At 35.5% G+C, this 16,307-nt stretch overlaps 1 protein-coding gene across 1 annotated transcript in view; it reads right to left on the reverse strand.

Annotated features, from left to right (window-relative positions):
* Window positions 1-238: 238 nt before the first annotated feature.
* The window catches only part of LOC141520654 (catenin alpha-3-like), a 155,255-nt gene continuing 139,186 nt past the window's right edge, over window positions 239-16,307 (reverse strand). The window contains exon 4 of the mRNA XM_074232365.1: window positions 239-2,511. Coding sequence (XP_074088466.1) covers window positions 2,224-2,511 — 288 coding nt within the window. The 3' untranslated portion in view covers window positions 239-2,223. The remainder of the gene's footprint in view (window positions 2,512-16,307) is intronic.

The following is a 16,307-nucleotide window of genomic DNA, read 5'->3' on the forward strand; positions in this document are numbered from 1 at the left end:
TAATTTTATTTTCTGTCTAAAACATATTGGAAAAAATGGTCTCTGAAAGTCAGGAAACAATAGGAAAGGTGTGATCCTTCTTCAATTTAGCTCTATTGCCTTCAAGTTAATGTGAAGTAGAACTCCAAGGCTATAAAACTTAGTTAAGAAAAATAAGAATCTAACATGAAGATGTAAAAAGGGAGGGGCAGCTAGGTGTCACAGTGGATAGAGCACCAGCCCTGGAGTCAGGAGGACCTGAGTGCAAATCCGGTCTCAGACATTTAATAATTGCCTAGCTGTGTGACCTTGGGCAAGCCACTTAACCCCATTTGCCTTTCAAAATCCTAAAAAAAAAATGTAAAAAGGGAGCTCGGGGGTTGAAACCTTTCTGATTGAACATAATGAGGAATGTTCAGCAGACATAAGTAAGGTATTAGTAGCAATAACACAACTGATAGCAATGATTTATTTAGCCCTTTAATGTTTGCAAAACATTTTCCATGCATTATATCAGGTGATCCTCACAACAACCCAGGATGCTAGTTATTAGAGACATTATTTATTGCCCTATTTTATAGATAAAGAAGTTAAGGTTGAGAGAGATTCGTTGTTTTGTTTATAAACTATCAGGGATAGGATTCCAACTTTGATCTCTTCTGAGTCTAACAGCCTTCCCTAGCACCACATAATCTTTGATTCCTTCAATGTCTACAAACTCATCTGAACTATCTCATTTGATTTCCAAGACCAATCTGGGTTGAAGGTTGAAAGTATCATAGCTGTTATTACCCCATTTAAAGATGAGGTAATTAAGGCTATGTGAGATTTTATGGCTTGCCAGTTACTGTTCAGGTGGGATTCAACTCCCTGTCTTCATTGACTTGTGTTTTTTCAATTCAGTATCCCACATAACCTTTGAAGGACGATTGAGGATTGAGCTGAGATAATACTGTTTTAACTAGGCAAAGGTCATTTTAAAAGTCGGGTGTTGAAGTGAGCATTGTCAGAAAACAGCAGTGTACTCAAATGTGTGTTTTTTAATAAGCAACTCTATGTTTAAATAGGGTCCAACAATAGGAACTGGTATTAGATAAGTTTGCAAAGACATGAATTAAAAGAAGGTTCTCAAAATCAGTACAGCATCATTATTATAAACTTGACTTTGATATTCAATGGATCAATACACCACATTGGCTTTTTTATTCCCTAAATGTCCAGAGGTATTCAAGTCAATATCCCCTCTTTTTATAACAGCTACAGATTGATAGAAGTAGAAGTATTTCAGATTTATAGAGAGAAATTTGTGTATTATAACCTGCTTTTTGACCTACTCTACTGTCCTGATTCCCTAAATGGATGATGATCCAATCATTCAGTAAGTGCTTTTCTGTACTTCTATGATCAGAATTTCATATTACGAGGCTGCAGAAGCAAAGGACCTGTTCATTAGCTAATTGCCATCAGAACCCTCATCAGAAAAGGTCCAGGGTTAAAAGGCACTTCATTGATAAATGAAAAATACTTCAACTATCAAGAACTGAACTTCTGAAATCAGCAAGTAGTTTAGCCACTAAAGCTTGGTAGGGTTTCTATGGATGCCACAGTTTTGTTAAAAGCTGGACTATTGCAGAGTCTCCCCTTCATGATTATGTCTTGGCAAAGCATGACTTCCAAGTCATGTCTGGGAGTTATGATATAGGGGGAAAGTTAAATAGATGAAAGAGTTAGATATTTTCTTATTAGTCTTTCAGGTCATTGGCAGGTTATGTCACATACTATTATTGGGAGCAAGAAACACCACCAAAAGCTCTCTTGATAGAATTGCTTGTTTGATGGGTGTCCCTGGAATTTAACACAATTCTTGGCATACAGTAGGCACTTACTAAGTATTTGTAGATTGTTTTTTCCATTAAAATCCAAGATTGTTACTTTTATTGACATGCATGAAAATAGAATTCAATTGAACCTCCTTTTGGGGGAGTTGTGGGGGTGGGGAGAAATAGAAGATTGTCCTTGGGAGTGTGAAAGGGGAATGGAATCAATAATTATGGTTTTTTCCTTTTTGGTTAATCAAACACAAAGTATGGAGTGAATCCATGCTGCTTAGAGTTGTACACTTAGCACTATATTTCCTATATTATTTGTTCAATTATTAGTGAATTTAAGGAACTGCACTAGTGGGAAATAAGAGTGAATTGAGCAGGGCTCTGAATGTGGATTAGTGGCGGTTGAGTAACCAGCCTAGTAGACTTGTCTCCCTCTGAATTCACTCATGACTCGGATGGGGTGGATTTGCTTCTTAGCAGAGCCCCTTCTCACTGCTGCAAAAACCTCCTCTGGCTTCTCTCGCTTAATCAGTGGCTTTTTGGCAGGAGCCTTCATCCTCCACATGACGACAGGATGTCGGGGGCCTGTAGAACTCTGGATCCTGATGATCTTGGTGGAGGCAATATAGGACATTTTCACAGTGTGGACCACAGCATTCATCAGGTTCTTGGCAGCTTGGATTAGGGAGGTGACACTGTCCAACTGGAATGAGAAAGATGGCAGTTACTTTGGGGAAATAAGGATAAAATCACAACCTAAGTACCCAAAGTCTTCTAACATAGTAGAATTCCTTATGATCCTTGTCTAATTAAAAAAAAATTAATGGGGTTTATGTGAGCTCTATTATATCATGTGTGATTATCAACATGTATGTATGGGTATATAGCTAGATAAATTAATGAGTGAATAAGGAGCAGACAGATGTAACGTGATAGATGGAGACCCGGTTTTGGAGTCAGGAGAAATAATGTAGTAAGTCCTGATGCAGATATAAAGTTGCCCAGCTCCATTAGCAAAAGAACTCTCAGTTCTAGGAAATTCTTCTTTGATAAAATTCATATAAAGTGTATATATTGTAGATGAGTTCCATGAAGATTACTGCCACACATGTATGTGTATTCTTTACACAACGAAGGGAGATGATTTTGTTATTTAAAATTTCAGGTATTTATACATTTATACTTTATCTCCAACTCTGCTTTAGCTTCTGTGATAACAGTTGTCATGGCTGAGAGTTCTGTCACAATGCTTCAAGCATTGTCCTACTCATAGTAGGTGATATATCTACACAGAAAAATGATTTATTAAAATAGAGTAGCCTGACTTAGAACTCAGAAGTATTTCCCCCTCCCACCAAGAGCCATTTTGTCCCTTATGTCTGTTGGGATAAATCTTGGGCTCAATTAAATAAGGTCCAAGCCAGATTAGTTTGACCTTCTGGATTATTTAATATGCTTTCTTGATAAAGTTTTCTAACAAAGAAGTTGGAGGCTATTAAACCCTTTAGTACCCAGATATTTATTTATTTTAACTAGTGAAATATTCATTGTCAGTTACAATAACCTTTTTCATTCCAAATCCTCCTCTAAGTCTAAATAGGATTTTACATTGGGACTTGCCTCTGCTGTAATATTATTTTCTAATTTGTCTTCTGTAACAATACTCTATGTTGTATCTTATTCTCGGACACTTCCTTTTTCACTGGCTTTCTTTGTTTTCATTGGTTTTTCTCATGCCCCATATATGCCACAAGTCTCCAACCTCAACACTCATGTTTCACCTCTCTATGGGCTACTCTATGTTAACTATCTCCCTCAGTCTCACTGCTATCATAATCCCTTTTTTGAAGACACTTTCCCTAGAGAATATGCAATTATATGCTTTTTCTCCTTATACACTTACAGATACCCACTGGGCATCTTGAATTATTTGGCTGACTTGCTATCACATTAATTTTTAACAAGTTTACAAATCAACATCTATTCTTCCATGATAATTTTACTTGATGAAAGTCCCATTTACTAAAAGCAAGGAAATTTTCCTCCTTCATCCCCCATATCATAGTTCTAGATTCTGTTAATTTTATTTTGATAATTTTTATATATTCTTTCTATGTGCATTGCCACTGCATTACATCCATTTACTTTCCCACTCAAAAATATTCTTTACTCCACATTGCTTATAAAACAAATAAACACAATAACAAACCCCCCAAAACTTCTAGTGAAATTCCTGGTGACAACATACTCTTTTAGTTTTATTTCACCCAATTTATTGTCACACATTCTGTTCTCTGAATTCATCAATTTCTATCTGTACTATGAATTTATCATTAAAGAACCATTGATTGAACAACTGCTAAGTTCCACCACTGAACTAGAATTTATAGCTATAAATACAAAGAATTGAAAAATCTCTATATTTGTGTCTTTGTGAATCCCATCATCCATGTTTAAAAAATATGGCATTGTCTGCTCATCTTGTTCCAGCACCATCTATTAAAGCTAACCTTCAGATAAGACACAATTTTGAAATTGCCCTTTTGAACCACACCCCAACATCTCAGCAAAGAATTACAAAATCTTATGGTTGGGGAACTACAGAGATATTATTTATTCTAATTTAAACTCAATCAAGAACCTCCTTAATGAATAAATGAACTCAGACTTGTCTAATGCCAAGAAACCTGTGCTAACAAATTGAGAAAGCAAAAAAAAAATGACAATCTTAGATTTTAATAGAGCAAATAAAATATTTATGTGGGACCAGAGAAGGAAATTTTGCATTTAGGATTCAGAAGGAAGTGGGGTGTGTCATAGGGAAGAAATTTGTGAGGGTAAATATTTGTGTGCATATGATAAATAATGGTTGAATACCTGGGTGGCTAACCTCACCCATCTATACATCCATTTTTCAAGAATATGCTTCTTTTTATAAAGAAAGATTTTATTTATTTTTAGTTTTACAATTTCCCCTCATTCTTGCTTCCCTACCCCCCACAGAAGGCAATATGTTAGTCTTTTCATTGTTTCCATGGTATACATTGATCTCAGTTGAATGCGATGAGAGAGAAATCATATCCTTAAGGAAGAAAAATAAAGTATAAGAGATGGCAAAAATTACATAAGATAATGGATTTTTTTTCTAAATTGAAGGTAATAATAGTCTTTGATCTTTGTTCAAACTCCACAATTCTTTCTCTGGATACAGGTGGCATTCTCTATTGCAGATAGCCCAAAATTGTCCCTGATTATTGCACTGATGGAATGAGCAAGTCCATCAAGGTTGATCATCACCCCCATGTTGCTGTTAGGGTGTACAATTTTTTTTTCTGGTTCTGCTCATCTTGCTCAGCATCAGTCATGCAAATCCTTTCAGGCTTCCTTGAATTTCCAAAGGATATGCTTCTTATTGTGTACTCTATAATCTTTTAAAGAACATATCTCTGTTTTCATTCACCTCATTGAAAAAAAACAAAACAAAACAAAGCAATGAACAATTTAGGGTCAAATATGAATGCCAACTCTACAGAGAAGACCTTGATTCAAGTTGTCATTGAATCATTTTGAATCTAACCATTCAGATTACAAACTCATGTAAATGCTGGCAAATATATCCCCACTTGTCTAAACAGTATAAGCGAACTGTGCTAAAACTTACATATACTTATCTCTTGTATTTTACTGAGTTGACAGTCTAGGAACTCTATCCAAAAGAATTATGAGTCTATCATGAATTGATATTGTTTTGACATTATAACTTCATAATCAATGGATTATATTCTCAATTTTTAATAACCATTTTAAAAATGATTCCTTAAGTCTTAATTAAACCACTCTCAAGCTCATTATTCTAAAATTTGCAAATTGTGCACTTTCCTTTTAGAAATTTAAGACAACAATGGTTTGTCTAATAGCATGTGAAATTTCTGTACTATCCAAGGTCTTCAAACTGTCATATGTGGTAGTTATCTCAGTAGTTCATGTTGGGGGTTGAATTCCTCAAATCTTATGGAGGGTTTGCTATTATCGTCTTTCCAATTATGTTTTCAGTTCCAAAAGTATACATAATTCCTTGGACTTTCCTAGCCTATATTTTTACATTGCCTATTCATTTATTCAGTTTCTAACCTATATCTTAGTGCTGATATTGTATTTTTATATAGGATATTAAGCATCTTGTGTGTATGCCTTAGCATACACACACATACATGGGTCAAATTTAAATGTCACTTGGAATAGGAACTGCCGCCTTTGGATTTGAATCCCCACAGTCCAAGATAGTTTCTTATATTACTTTAAAAAAAATCACTGACCAGAACTGAACAAAAGTGGATCACATAGGGCAGCTAGGTGGTACTGTGAATAAAGCACTGGCCCTGGATTCAGGAGTCCCTGAGTTCAAATCTGACCTCAGACACTTAATAATTACCTAGCTGTATGACCTTGGTCAAGTCATTTAACCCCACTGACTTGTAAAAAACAAAAAAAGTGGATCACATAAGCAAAGCATTGCTAAATCACAAAATTAGGTAATTGGAAAGAATACCAACAATCATCTGATCTGGGTAATTCCTTTTTTTTCTTTTTTTAGGGTATTTTCTTTTTGCAAAGGCAATTGGGTTAAGTGGCTTGCCCAAGGCCATACAGCTAGGTAATTATTAAGTGTCTGAGGCCGGGTTTGAAATCAGGTACTCCTGACTCTAGGGCCGGTGCTCTATCCACTGCACCATCTAGCCACCCCTAATCTGGGTAATTATTTGCACTTGTATAATTCTATTATGATGGAAGAAGCCAACTTGGGCAGTGGCAAGAGTACCAAGTTTAGAACCAGGAATACTCATTTTCTAGCTATGCGAAACTTTCAAAAAATCATTTCATTCTGTTTGCCTCAGTGTGTAAAATAAACAAGTGAAGAAAATGGCAAACCATTTGTCAAAAAAAAATAAAATCAAGAACATTTAAATGGGGTCATTGAAATTTGGACACAACAAAAATGATTGAACATCAACAATATTTATTGTTGATTAAACATTTACTAAGCATCTACTACAGTTGGAAGCAGTAAGATATTAAGGAATAAAAACCAATTTTAAAGGCAAATCATCCTAAGTTTTGATCCTGCCTCTGAAATGACTGGGAAAATCTTTGAACTTCTTAGTGTTAGTAGCCACTTTCTAATAAATACTCTAAGTGGAAGGGAAAGTGAATGACATTTCTCATTTTCTATATTCTATTTCAGTACATTCACTGTTCCAGTCCACAACCTTATTCCTTCCCACCTGAAATTCTGTGATGGTCACCTAGGCCATGGTAGAATTTAGTTAAAACTTTTTGTCCTTTTTGTACTTTTGTTCTGCTCTCATAGAAATTGACTGAATGAAGGTAGGGTGATTGACTTAGCACAGGGAGCAGCTTCTGATCACAAAGAACTGGGTTCAAGTTTGATCTGGATGTGTGTGCTTAGGAAATTGCCTTGCTTTCTGAGAAACTCCTAGAAAACTCTAATTTTATACACACACACACACACACACACACACAAACACACATGAAATCACAATGGGATGAAACATATAAATAGGTTAGTTAACTGACCTCTAAATTGACATAAAAAATTCCTATGCTTAAAGGGGAAAAATTTGGTCTCTTTCATACATATTATTTTTGTGGTAAACATTAAATGAATAAATATATTTGCAGTGGGAAATAATATTAAGTTCTATACCTGTAGAATATTTTAATTGGAAGGAACACAGAATACCATTTTTCACTCATCACGTAAGAAGACTCAGTTCCAGAGTGAACAACTGCTTTGGTTAAGCTCACACAGAATATAATAGAATTCCCACTTGAACCAATGATTCTAAATTAATATCATTACTGCTATATGAAATCTCTTGACCACTTGTCCAGTGGCTAATTCCAAGAAGACTTTGAACTAGGTCTCATATTCTAGTTCATTTTCTTTCCAAAACATGTTAGTGTATCTTTCCCTCAATCGTATTTTCCAAACATTTCTGTGATCTGTTTTGTAAACTTTATTTTAAATTCTTTATCAATTTTTCAATATATATATAATTTGATGGAAGGGTGGTATGCTGTTTTAAGCAGCCTCTGCTCATTATTCTCATCACCTCCTGCTCTTCCAAGTACTTGAAGGCTACTATTGTACTAGAATGTTACTTTTATTTCCTCAAACCAGTAGCCCTTTTGAAAGCAAATGTTATTCTTATTCACTGTTTCACCAAGAACACCAGAGGCAAAAACCCTAATACAAAAAGACAGATACTAGAAAAATAAATGAAAAAGAACTGGATTTTTGTTATTCCCTTGAACTCTACAGTTATCTTTAGGGCATGTTTGCTTTTACTGTTGATGTCTGGGAGGTGAATCTTGAAATTTTTCTCATTCCTCCCCTTCCCAGTGCTAGCAGAAAAGCATCTTCAGTCTGTCTATTGGGTTGTTTATTAGTGGGCAGCTAGATGGCACAGTGGGTAGAGCACTGGTCCTCAAGTCAAATCCCACCTCATACTCTTAAAAAGTGTGTGACCTTGAATACGTCACTTTAACCCTGATTGACTTGAATTCAGGGCTAGCTGTAGTTGTCCCAATACCTATCTAGCCACTGGACCAGATGGATCCCGAGGACAAAATGAGGCTGGTCTCTTAACACTTCACTCACCGCCAATTTATGTGTATGTCATGGCATCTCCTCCCTGATATTATGGTCTTTTTTGAGGATGAAGGAGAAACATCATTATCATGCAGCTCTTCTTACTATCCAAAATATTTATTTCAAGTTATTCAACTATTAATTTTAAATGATTAATTTAAATTAAAATAATTAATGGTACTTTCAGAAGAAATCCAAGTCTTTAAAGGCAGTAACTTTAGGCTTCATGCCTTTGAGATGAAAGAAGTATTCAACAAAATGAGAATTAGTTCTCTAGAAAACAAGGGTATTTATTTGGGAGTGAAGTAAAATCACAAGGCAGAACTAAAAGTTTGATGTCTGTATAGATTTCTTAGGCAAAAAAGGACTCTTGATTTCAGGGGAGATAACTTCCTTAAACACTCTTTTTGAAGGACCTATTCAAACAGGAAAATATTTATTACTATTGGACTTCTTTGTATCCTTTATAAGATTTCTATATTTTCTTCACAATCTAATTCCTATCCTAACCCAGAGTCTTCATACTAGATTAGGGTCAAATTGTGTTAAGTCTTTGCTAAAATTCTAGAAAATATTATTTAGAGGATAGCGTGTGATCAATGATAATGGAAGTGATGATCTCTTTGTTCCAATGAAAAATGAAATAATGAAGGGGGGGATTGACATTAAATATCACTTGCAGTCATTCCATTAATCAATGTTGTGTTTTTCCAAGAAATATAATATTTAGCAAAGGGATCATTTGATTGTTTAATAAAGTGGATTTTTTGCATTAAAATAAAATCACACAAGTTTTCAAAATCAATATGAAAATTCAGTCATTTTTTTCTAACATGCAAATATATCTATAAGAGGTCATGCCATACCAAATTTTCTTCCATGTCTGGGTAATACCACTTGCAGAAAAGAGATGTTCCACTAGATAAAGACCTTACTTGGAGTGAAGAACTCTAACTCTGAACCAACTTTTCAGAGAGTCTATATATTGTAAAAGGATAAACAAGTAACTTAACCTTATGCTATATTAGATATATTTTTTAAGTCTCATATCAATGGCTGATCTTATTGATAGAGGTAATTTAATCACTCTAAAGGTTATACACAATTGAAATCATAATGTCCCCCCAATATCAAAAAAGAAAATTATATTTTGAGATCATGTAGATTCTACAGACTGAGTTCTTAGATGTTGTGCTTGTCTGATGCACTCCTCTAGTCATCTAATTAAAGTCTATGGATCTCCTCCCAGAATAATTTTTAAATACAACATAAAATTCATAGGATGATTTTTAAATAGCTTTTAAAATATTAAAAACAAAAATAATGAACTCTGGATTAAGAATTTTTTTCTTTAAATGAGTAGTTGATTCTTGGTTGTATTCCAAGCTCTTTTGCCTTATGGAATATTATATTCCAAGCCCTACAAGACCTTAATATAGTTGCTGCTAAGTCCTGTGTGATCCTGACTGCAGCTCCACAATATTTGAATTGTGTCCTTTTGGCTGATTGTAATATTTTATCTTTAACTTGGGAGTTCTGGAACTTGGATATAATATTCCTGGGGGTTGTTTTTATTTTTTCTGTATCTCTTTCCGGTGGAGATCGGTGGATTCTCTCAATTTCTATTTTTGCCCTATGCTTCTCAATATCAGGGCAATTTTTCTGTAGGAATTCTTTAACAATGAGGTCAAGGCTCTTCTCCTGGTCATGACTTTCAGGAATCCCAATAATTTTTAAATCATCTTTCCTGAATCTGTTTTCAAGATCAGTTGTTTTTACAATGAGATGTTTCACATATCTGATTTTTCATTGTTTTGGTGTTGGAATATTTTGTCTCGACTTCTCGTAATGTCATCAGCTTCCTTTAGCTCTATTCTACATCTTAAGGATTTATTTTCCAGAGAGCTTTCTTATCTCCTTTTCCATCTGGCCAGTTTTGCTTTTTAAAGCATTCTTCTACTCAACTTTTTAAACTGTTTTATCTATTTGACCTATGCTGGTTTTTAACTTGTTATATTCTTCAGCATTTTTGGGATCTCTTTGCCTAAGCTGTTGACTTCTTTTTCATGTTTTTCCTGCATCTCTCTCATTTCTTTTCCTAATTTTTCTTCTATCACCTTTACTTGATTTTAAAAATCATTTTTGAGCTCTATCATAGCCTGAGCCCAACTTTCGTTTTTCTTGTAGTCTTCGTTTAAAAGATTTTTTTGTTTGTTTTGACAATGAGCTTTTGCAATAATATGGAAGGGGGAAAAGGGAGGACGAATGAGGGAACCTTCATTCTTATCAGAAATGCCTTAGAGAGGAAACAGCATACACACTCAATAAGGTATAGACATCTAGAGTAAAAAGGGGGAAGGGAGATGTAGGTGACAGAGGAGAGGGTAGATCATAGGAGAGAATAGTCAGATATAACAGATTTTCTTTTTTACTTCTTGCAAGGGGCTTAGATTGGGTGGCCTGTCCGAGACCACAGGACCAGCTGGTGGGTCTCAGGGGTGGTATGTGGACTCGGGGCCTCTTGGTCCCAGGGCCAGTGAGTGCTCAGTCTGCTGTGCCACTCAGCTACCCTACAGCACATTTTAAAAGAGGGACAGAGTGAAAGGAGAGAGAAAATATAATAGATGGTAGTGAGGAGGAATGGGTGAAGGGAATTACAATCAGCAACAGCAACAGTGGAAAAATATGGAAGTAGCTTTTGTGATCCATCCAAGACAGAGCTGATGGTATCACAACACAGACTGAAACACATTTCTTTTCTCTTTCTTTTGCTTTATTTTTCATGAGGGTATTGTGTTTACTCTTAAAGAACAATATTTTAGTAATGTTTAAATAACATCACTTGTACAAAAATATGCATAGCAACTCTGTGGTAGCAAAGAATTGGAAATTAAGTAAATGTCCTTCAATTGGGCAATGGTTTAACAAAATGTGGTATATGTATGTGATGGAACACTATTGTTCTGTTTGAAGCCAAGAGGGATAGGAATTCAGGGAAGCCTGGAAAGATTTACATGGACTGATGCTGAATGAGATGAGCAGAACCAGAGGAACATTGTGCAGCCTAGCAGCAACATGGGAGTGATGATAAACCTTGATGGACTTGCTCGTTCCATTAGTGAAGCAATCAGGCACAATACTTTATTTTTCTTCCTTAAGGATATGATTTCTCTCTCATCACATTCTTTTTTTTAATTGAAAGGGATCTTTATTTTTTCAAATGTTCAGACAGCACTTTGTTTGAATCTCTCATTTGCCCTAATTACATGTTTTTAAAGATTTTATTATTTTGAGTTTTACAATTTTCCCCCCAATACTATTTCCCTCCCCCCACCCCCCACAGAAAGCATTTTGTCAGTTTTTACATTGTCTCCATGTTGTACATTGATCCAAATTGAATGTGATGTCTCTCATTATATTCAGCTTAGATCAATGTATATCATGGAACCAACTTAAAGACTTAACAGCCTGCCTTCTGTGGGAGCTGGGGGGAGGGAAGGAAAATTAGGTAAAAAAAATTGTAAACAATTCAAAAAAAAGAATATTACTCTGAAAAAATAGATAAGACTTCTTGCTTTAGACACGATATAACTACATTTCTACAAAATAGCTGTCAGGCAAGCCATGAACTGATGATATTAAAATGATAAATTTTCTGGTGCTTTAATGATCTGAATCAAAACATTTTCATTAGTGGACAATTGTCAGCAAGGAAAAAAGTTCTCTAGTGGAATAGCCCAAGAACTTTTTTTCAGTGTTTTAAAGCTTCTTTTATAAGGTGAATTTTTTACATTGCAAGGCAACAGTGGTACATTGTTTCATGATTACATTTCTGGGTTGTATTTATTCCCTAGCAATAAGTGTGTGCATGAGAGCTACCCAAACATTCTAGGTATTTGTGCACAGTATTGTAGTCACTGGGATAATAATATCTCAATCACTGGAAGAAAGGTGAGATTTTGTTTTGTTTCTTTGTTTCTATATTATCACTTCTATCTTAAAATTCTAGATTCAAGAAGTGTGGCTCTGCTGATTTCTGTGGTATGGGCTGTCAATGTTTAGATGGATACCCACTGTGATCTTACTAATATTCATTGGCATTTTCCTAACATTTTTTACTCTAACTTTTTATTTAGAGGATTCTCATCTTAGCTACAGAAAAAAAAAATGAGTGAAGAAAAGCAGTCACTTGAGGAGGTCACATGCCTAGGGCATGGTCTAGCTGTCTGCTTCCTAGGCAAGAAATCTAATTAGCTCCATCAGGTGCCATGACTGAAATCCTTCAGAAGGTAAAAGAACAGGGGGGAGGGATTCACAAAGCAGTAAGTCTTTTACTTTTTATCACATTTTTTTGGTTACTCCATTTATTGAAATTGAAGAAACCTGGAACTGTATGTGGCACTCAGAAAGACTTTTTCCCCCAAAACCTTCAAAGATTTTAGAAACTTTAGTCCATAGCAACAGCCCCCCCTTCTATAAACATATACCTATATGTAAGATCATGTAGATTTAATAAAGGAAGACTTATAACATCCAAGAAGTATGTTTGGAGTTTAGAAAAGTTAGAATAAAAGAAAATTAAAATAGATAAGGATAGTACATATGCAAATATTGTTACTTTTGATATAAGTCTAATATACCTGAGGCTTGAAACATAACTATCTTAATTCCTCATTATCTTTGGCCTATGGGAGCTAAGAGTAAATAACAGTAATTTTCCTAGAAAATGAGATTTCGTTGGTGGTAGCTTTAAAAGGTGAAGATAGGGAGTCAAGGAGATATAGAATCATTGAGGAAGACTGAGCTCAGTTTCTTATTCTCCACCCATCCCAAGATTCTTAACTCTCCCAGAAACATAAGGATCTGAATTATACCAGGCTCTGACCTTCTCAACAAAGGTGCTTAATTTTGACATTGCCCCAATTCATTTTTTATTAACTTGGAAATAAGAAAAGAATTCTCATTTCTTTACCCATTTGAGTGATGAGAAAGATGACTAGGGTTTTGATAGTTTAGATTCCTTAAAAGAAAAAATCCAAGTTTCTTATCCTCTTTCTTTCCAAATAAGAAGTTAAAATAGTGATTATATCTGTGAGTTAGTTAATGTTTTGTGTCAGCAGAATACGGGTTTATCTTCAGGGACTGAATATACATTTGGACATGTTTCTGTTCTTCCAGGTGCTTCTTGAATTTGTGTGACGGGCAATAGTTTCACATTTCAATGAAATCAGCAAGTGAATTCATTTAAAATTAGCAATAATAAAAATAGTATTAGCAGATAACATTGATAAAATGCTTATTATGGGACAAGCACTTTACTATTATCTCTTTTGATCCTCATGACAACCCTGGTAAATAGGTATTACATTTACATATAGAGAGATAGATATAGATATACAGAAATCTATACATCTATATCTATATATGTATTTATATGTTTATATCTATCTATCTCTATCTATATATCTATCTATATCTACAACTCTATCTCTATATGTATGTATGTATCTATCTCTGTCTCTATCCCTATATGTTTATATCTATTTCTATCTATATATTATATCTATATCCATATCCATCCATCTTTCTCTATCTATGTATCTATCTATCTCTTTATACATTTATACCTATCTCCATCTATCTCCATATCCATATCTATATCTAATCTCTATATATCTATATCCATATCTGTCTAAATCAATCTCTCTCTCTGTATATATATATATACATATATATATACACATATATACATATATACATATATACATATATACATATATACATATATACATATATCTACTAAGGTTCTGAGGCCAAATGTAAATTCAGATGTTCTGACTCTAGGTCCAGCACTCTACCCACTATGAAACTTTTTCTAATCTAACATTTTCTTATTATCCCATTTTTAGTCCTTTAGCAATGATTAATTAAACTCTTATGAAAAATTTTGAATACTTATTTTAGTCTCAAAATAATATAGCAACAAAGAGTATGCCCCGTATGGTCAAACTTCTCATGGTAAACATATTAAAATATTTCAAATAGTATCTTGGCAAGTTTAATAGGCACATGAAATAAGATATGTCTTTCAAGCTAAGCAAAATGGAGTTGCATTTTCAAATTGAAATCATCACCCTTATAAGTTGTTCCTTCTTAAGAATAAAGAGCTGTTCCATCTGGCCCTGGGTATGATTGACACAGTAAATTCCTTTGGCAATTTGCCAGTAGAATTTGACAATAGAAGAGGGCAAGTGAAGCAAAAGAGGAAAGGGAGGCAACACAAAGGGAAAAGAAAGCTTAAAGAAATTTCACACTACTGACATACCAATTGTAAAAAGTAATATGGTAATTCACTGGCTGAAATTTGTTTCTTTCAAAAACTTTTCATAAAATGTTAAAATAAATTAGAAATAAGTAGATACCCATGGCTCAATGCCTGTAGAACTTATATTTGGGGTTTTTTTTAAGCTAAAAATATTTACAGCCATCCTGAGTCATTATGGCAGTGAGTTACCATTTCAGTGACCATTTTGTCTGATGTCACTTCTTTCTTTCAAGTAAAAAAATACATGTATTTTAAGTCAACAAATATTCAGTCCCTAATATGTGGTGGGACAAATGATAAGTGTTGAGACTATTTAAAAAAGATAAAAAACAAACATCAAGAAAAATAAAGTATTTTGAGGGGACTTCTGGCCAAGAGAGTGGAGAGAAGAAATGCATTGAGCTAAGGGCTCCTCTTTTCCCCCTCAGAAATAATATGAAAAAACCTCTGAACAGCAACCCTAGGGACAAAACCCAGAAAGAGAAGCCAGGAGAAGAACATCTTCCAAAAGGTCTGACTCCAGGGAGCCTGGTGAATGGGGGGCCGGACTGGCCTGGGATCAGCTGGGGGGTTGGGGTCTGGGGAGCCCCAGCACAGAGGTGCAGAGTGAGGCCAGACACCACTGTGCTCAGCTGGGCCTGTGGGGCCTCACCCCAGAACAGAGCCCCCCCCCCCCAGGCCCAGGCAGCAGAGCTCCCTCAGCTCAAAGGGAGACGATGCCCCCCCCCAGGCCCCAGCCCAGTGTTCAAGGACAGCTCAGAGGCTGCCGCCCCCACCCCCTCCTGACCTGGGGAGAGGGTCCCAAATCAAGGTCATGAGCACTCCTGAAGGAACCAGCACCCCCTACTGGCTGGCCCGTGTGTAGCTACTAAACCCAGCGAGTAATACCCCTAGCGCCCCCTACTGGCCGGTGCACATGGAGTTATTAAACTCAGAGAGGAAGCTTCTAGGGATCTCAACACCAAACTTCTGGGAACCAGCCCCTCTCCTAACACAAGAACTCAGGAAAATGAAGAAAGGCCAGTGAAGGAGGGTCCATAGAAAAATTTCTAGAAGGAAAGAACCCTAAGTCAGAGAGATCTAGAACCTCTGAGGACAATATGATTTGATCTCCAGCAAAGGAAGACTCTGTAGGAGAAATCAAGAAGTTTAAAAATCAATTGAAATTACTAATACACTATTTAGTGATGGAAAACTGCCCTAATATGATGGAACCAGAGGGCAAAATAGTTATTGAAAGAATATATCGATCCCCTCTGGAAAGAGATCCTAAAATGAAAACCCAGGAATGTTGTGGCCAAATTCCAGAACTATCAGATAAAAGAGAAAATTCTGCAAACAGCCAGAAAGAAACACTGTAGATACCAAGGAGCCACAGTAAGGATTACACAGGACCTGGCTGCAGCAACATTAAGGGATTGAAGGGTCTGGAATGAGATATTCCAAAGAGCAAGGGAGCTTGGTTGGAATGTAGCCAAGAATCCACTATCTGGTAAAGCTG

The sequence above is a fragment of the Macrotis lagotis genome, chromosome 4, assembly GCF_037893015.1.
Source record: "Macrotis lagotis isolate mMagLag1 chromosome 4, bilby.v1.9.chrom.fasta, whole genome shotgun sequence".
NCBI classification, from domain to species: Eukaryota; Metazoa; Chordata; class Mammalia; order Peramelemorphia; family Peramelidae; genus Macrotis; species Macrotis lagotis.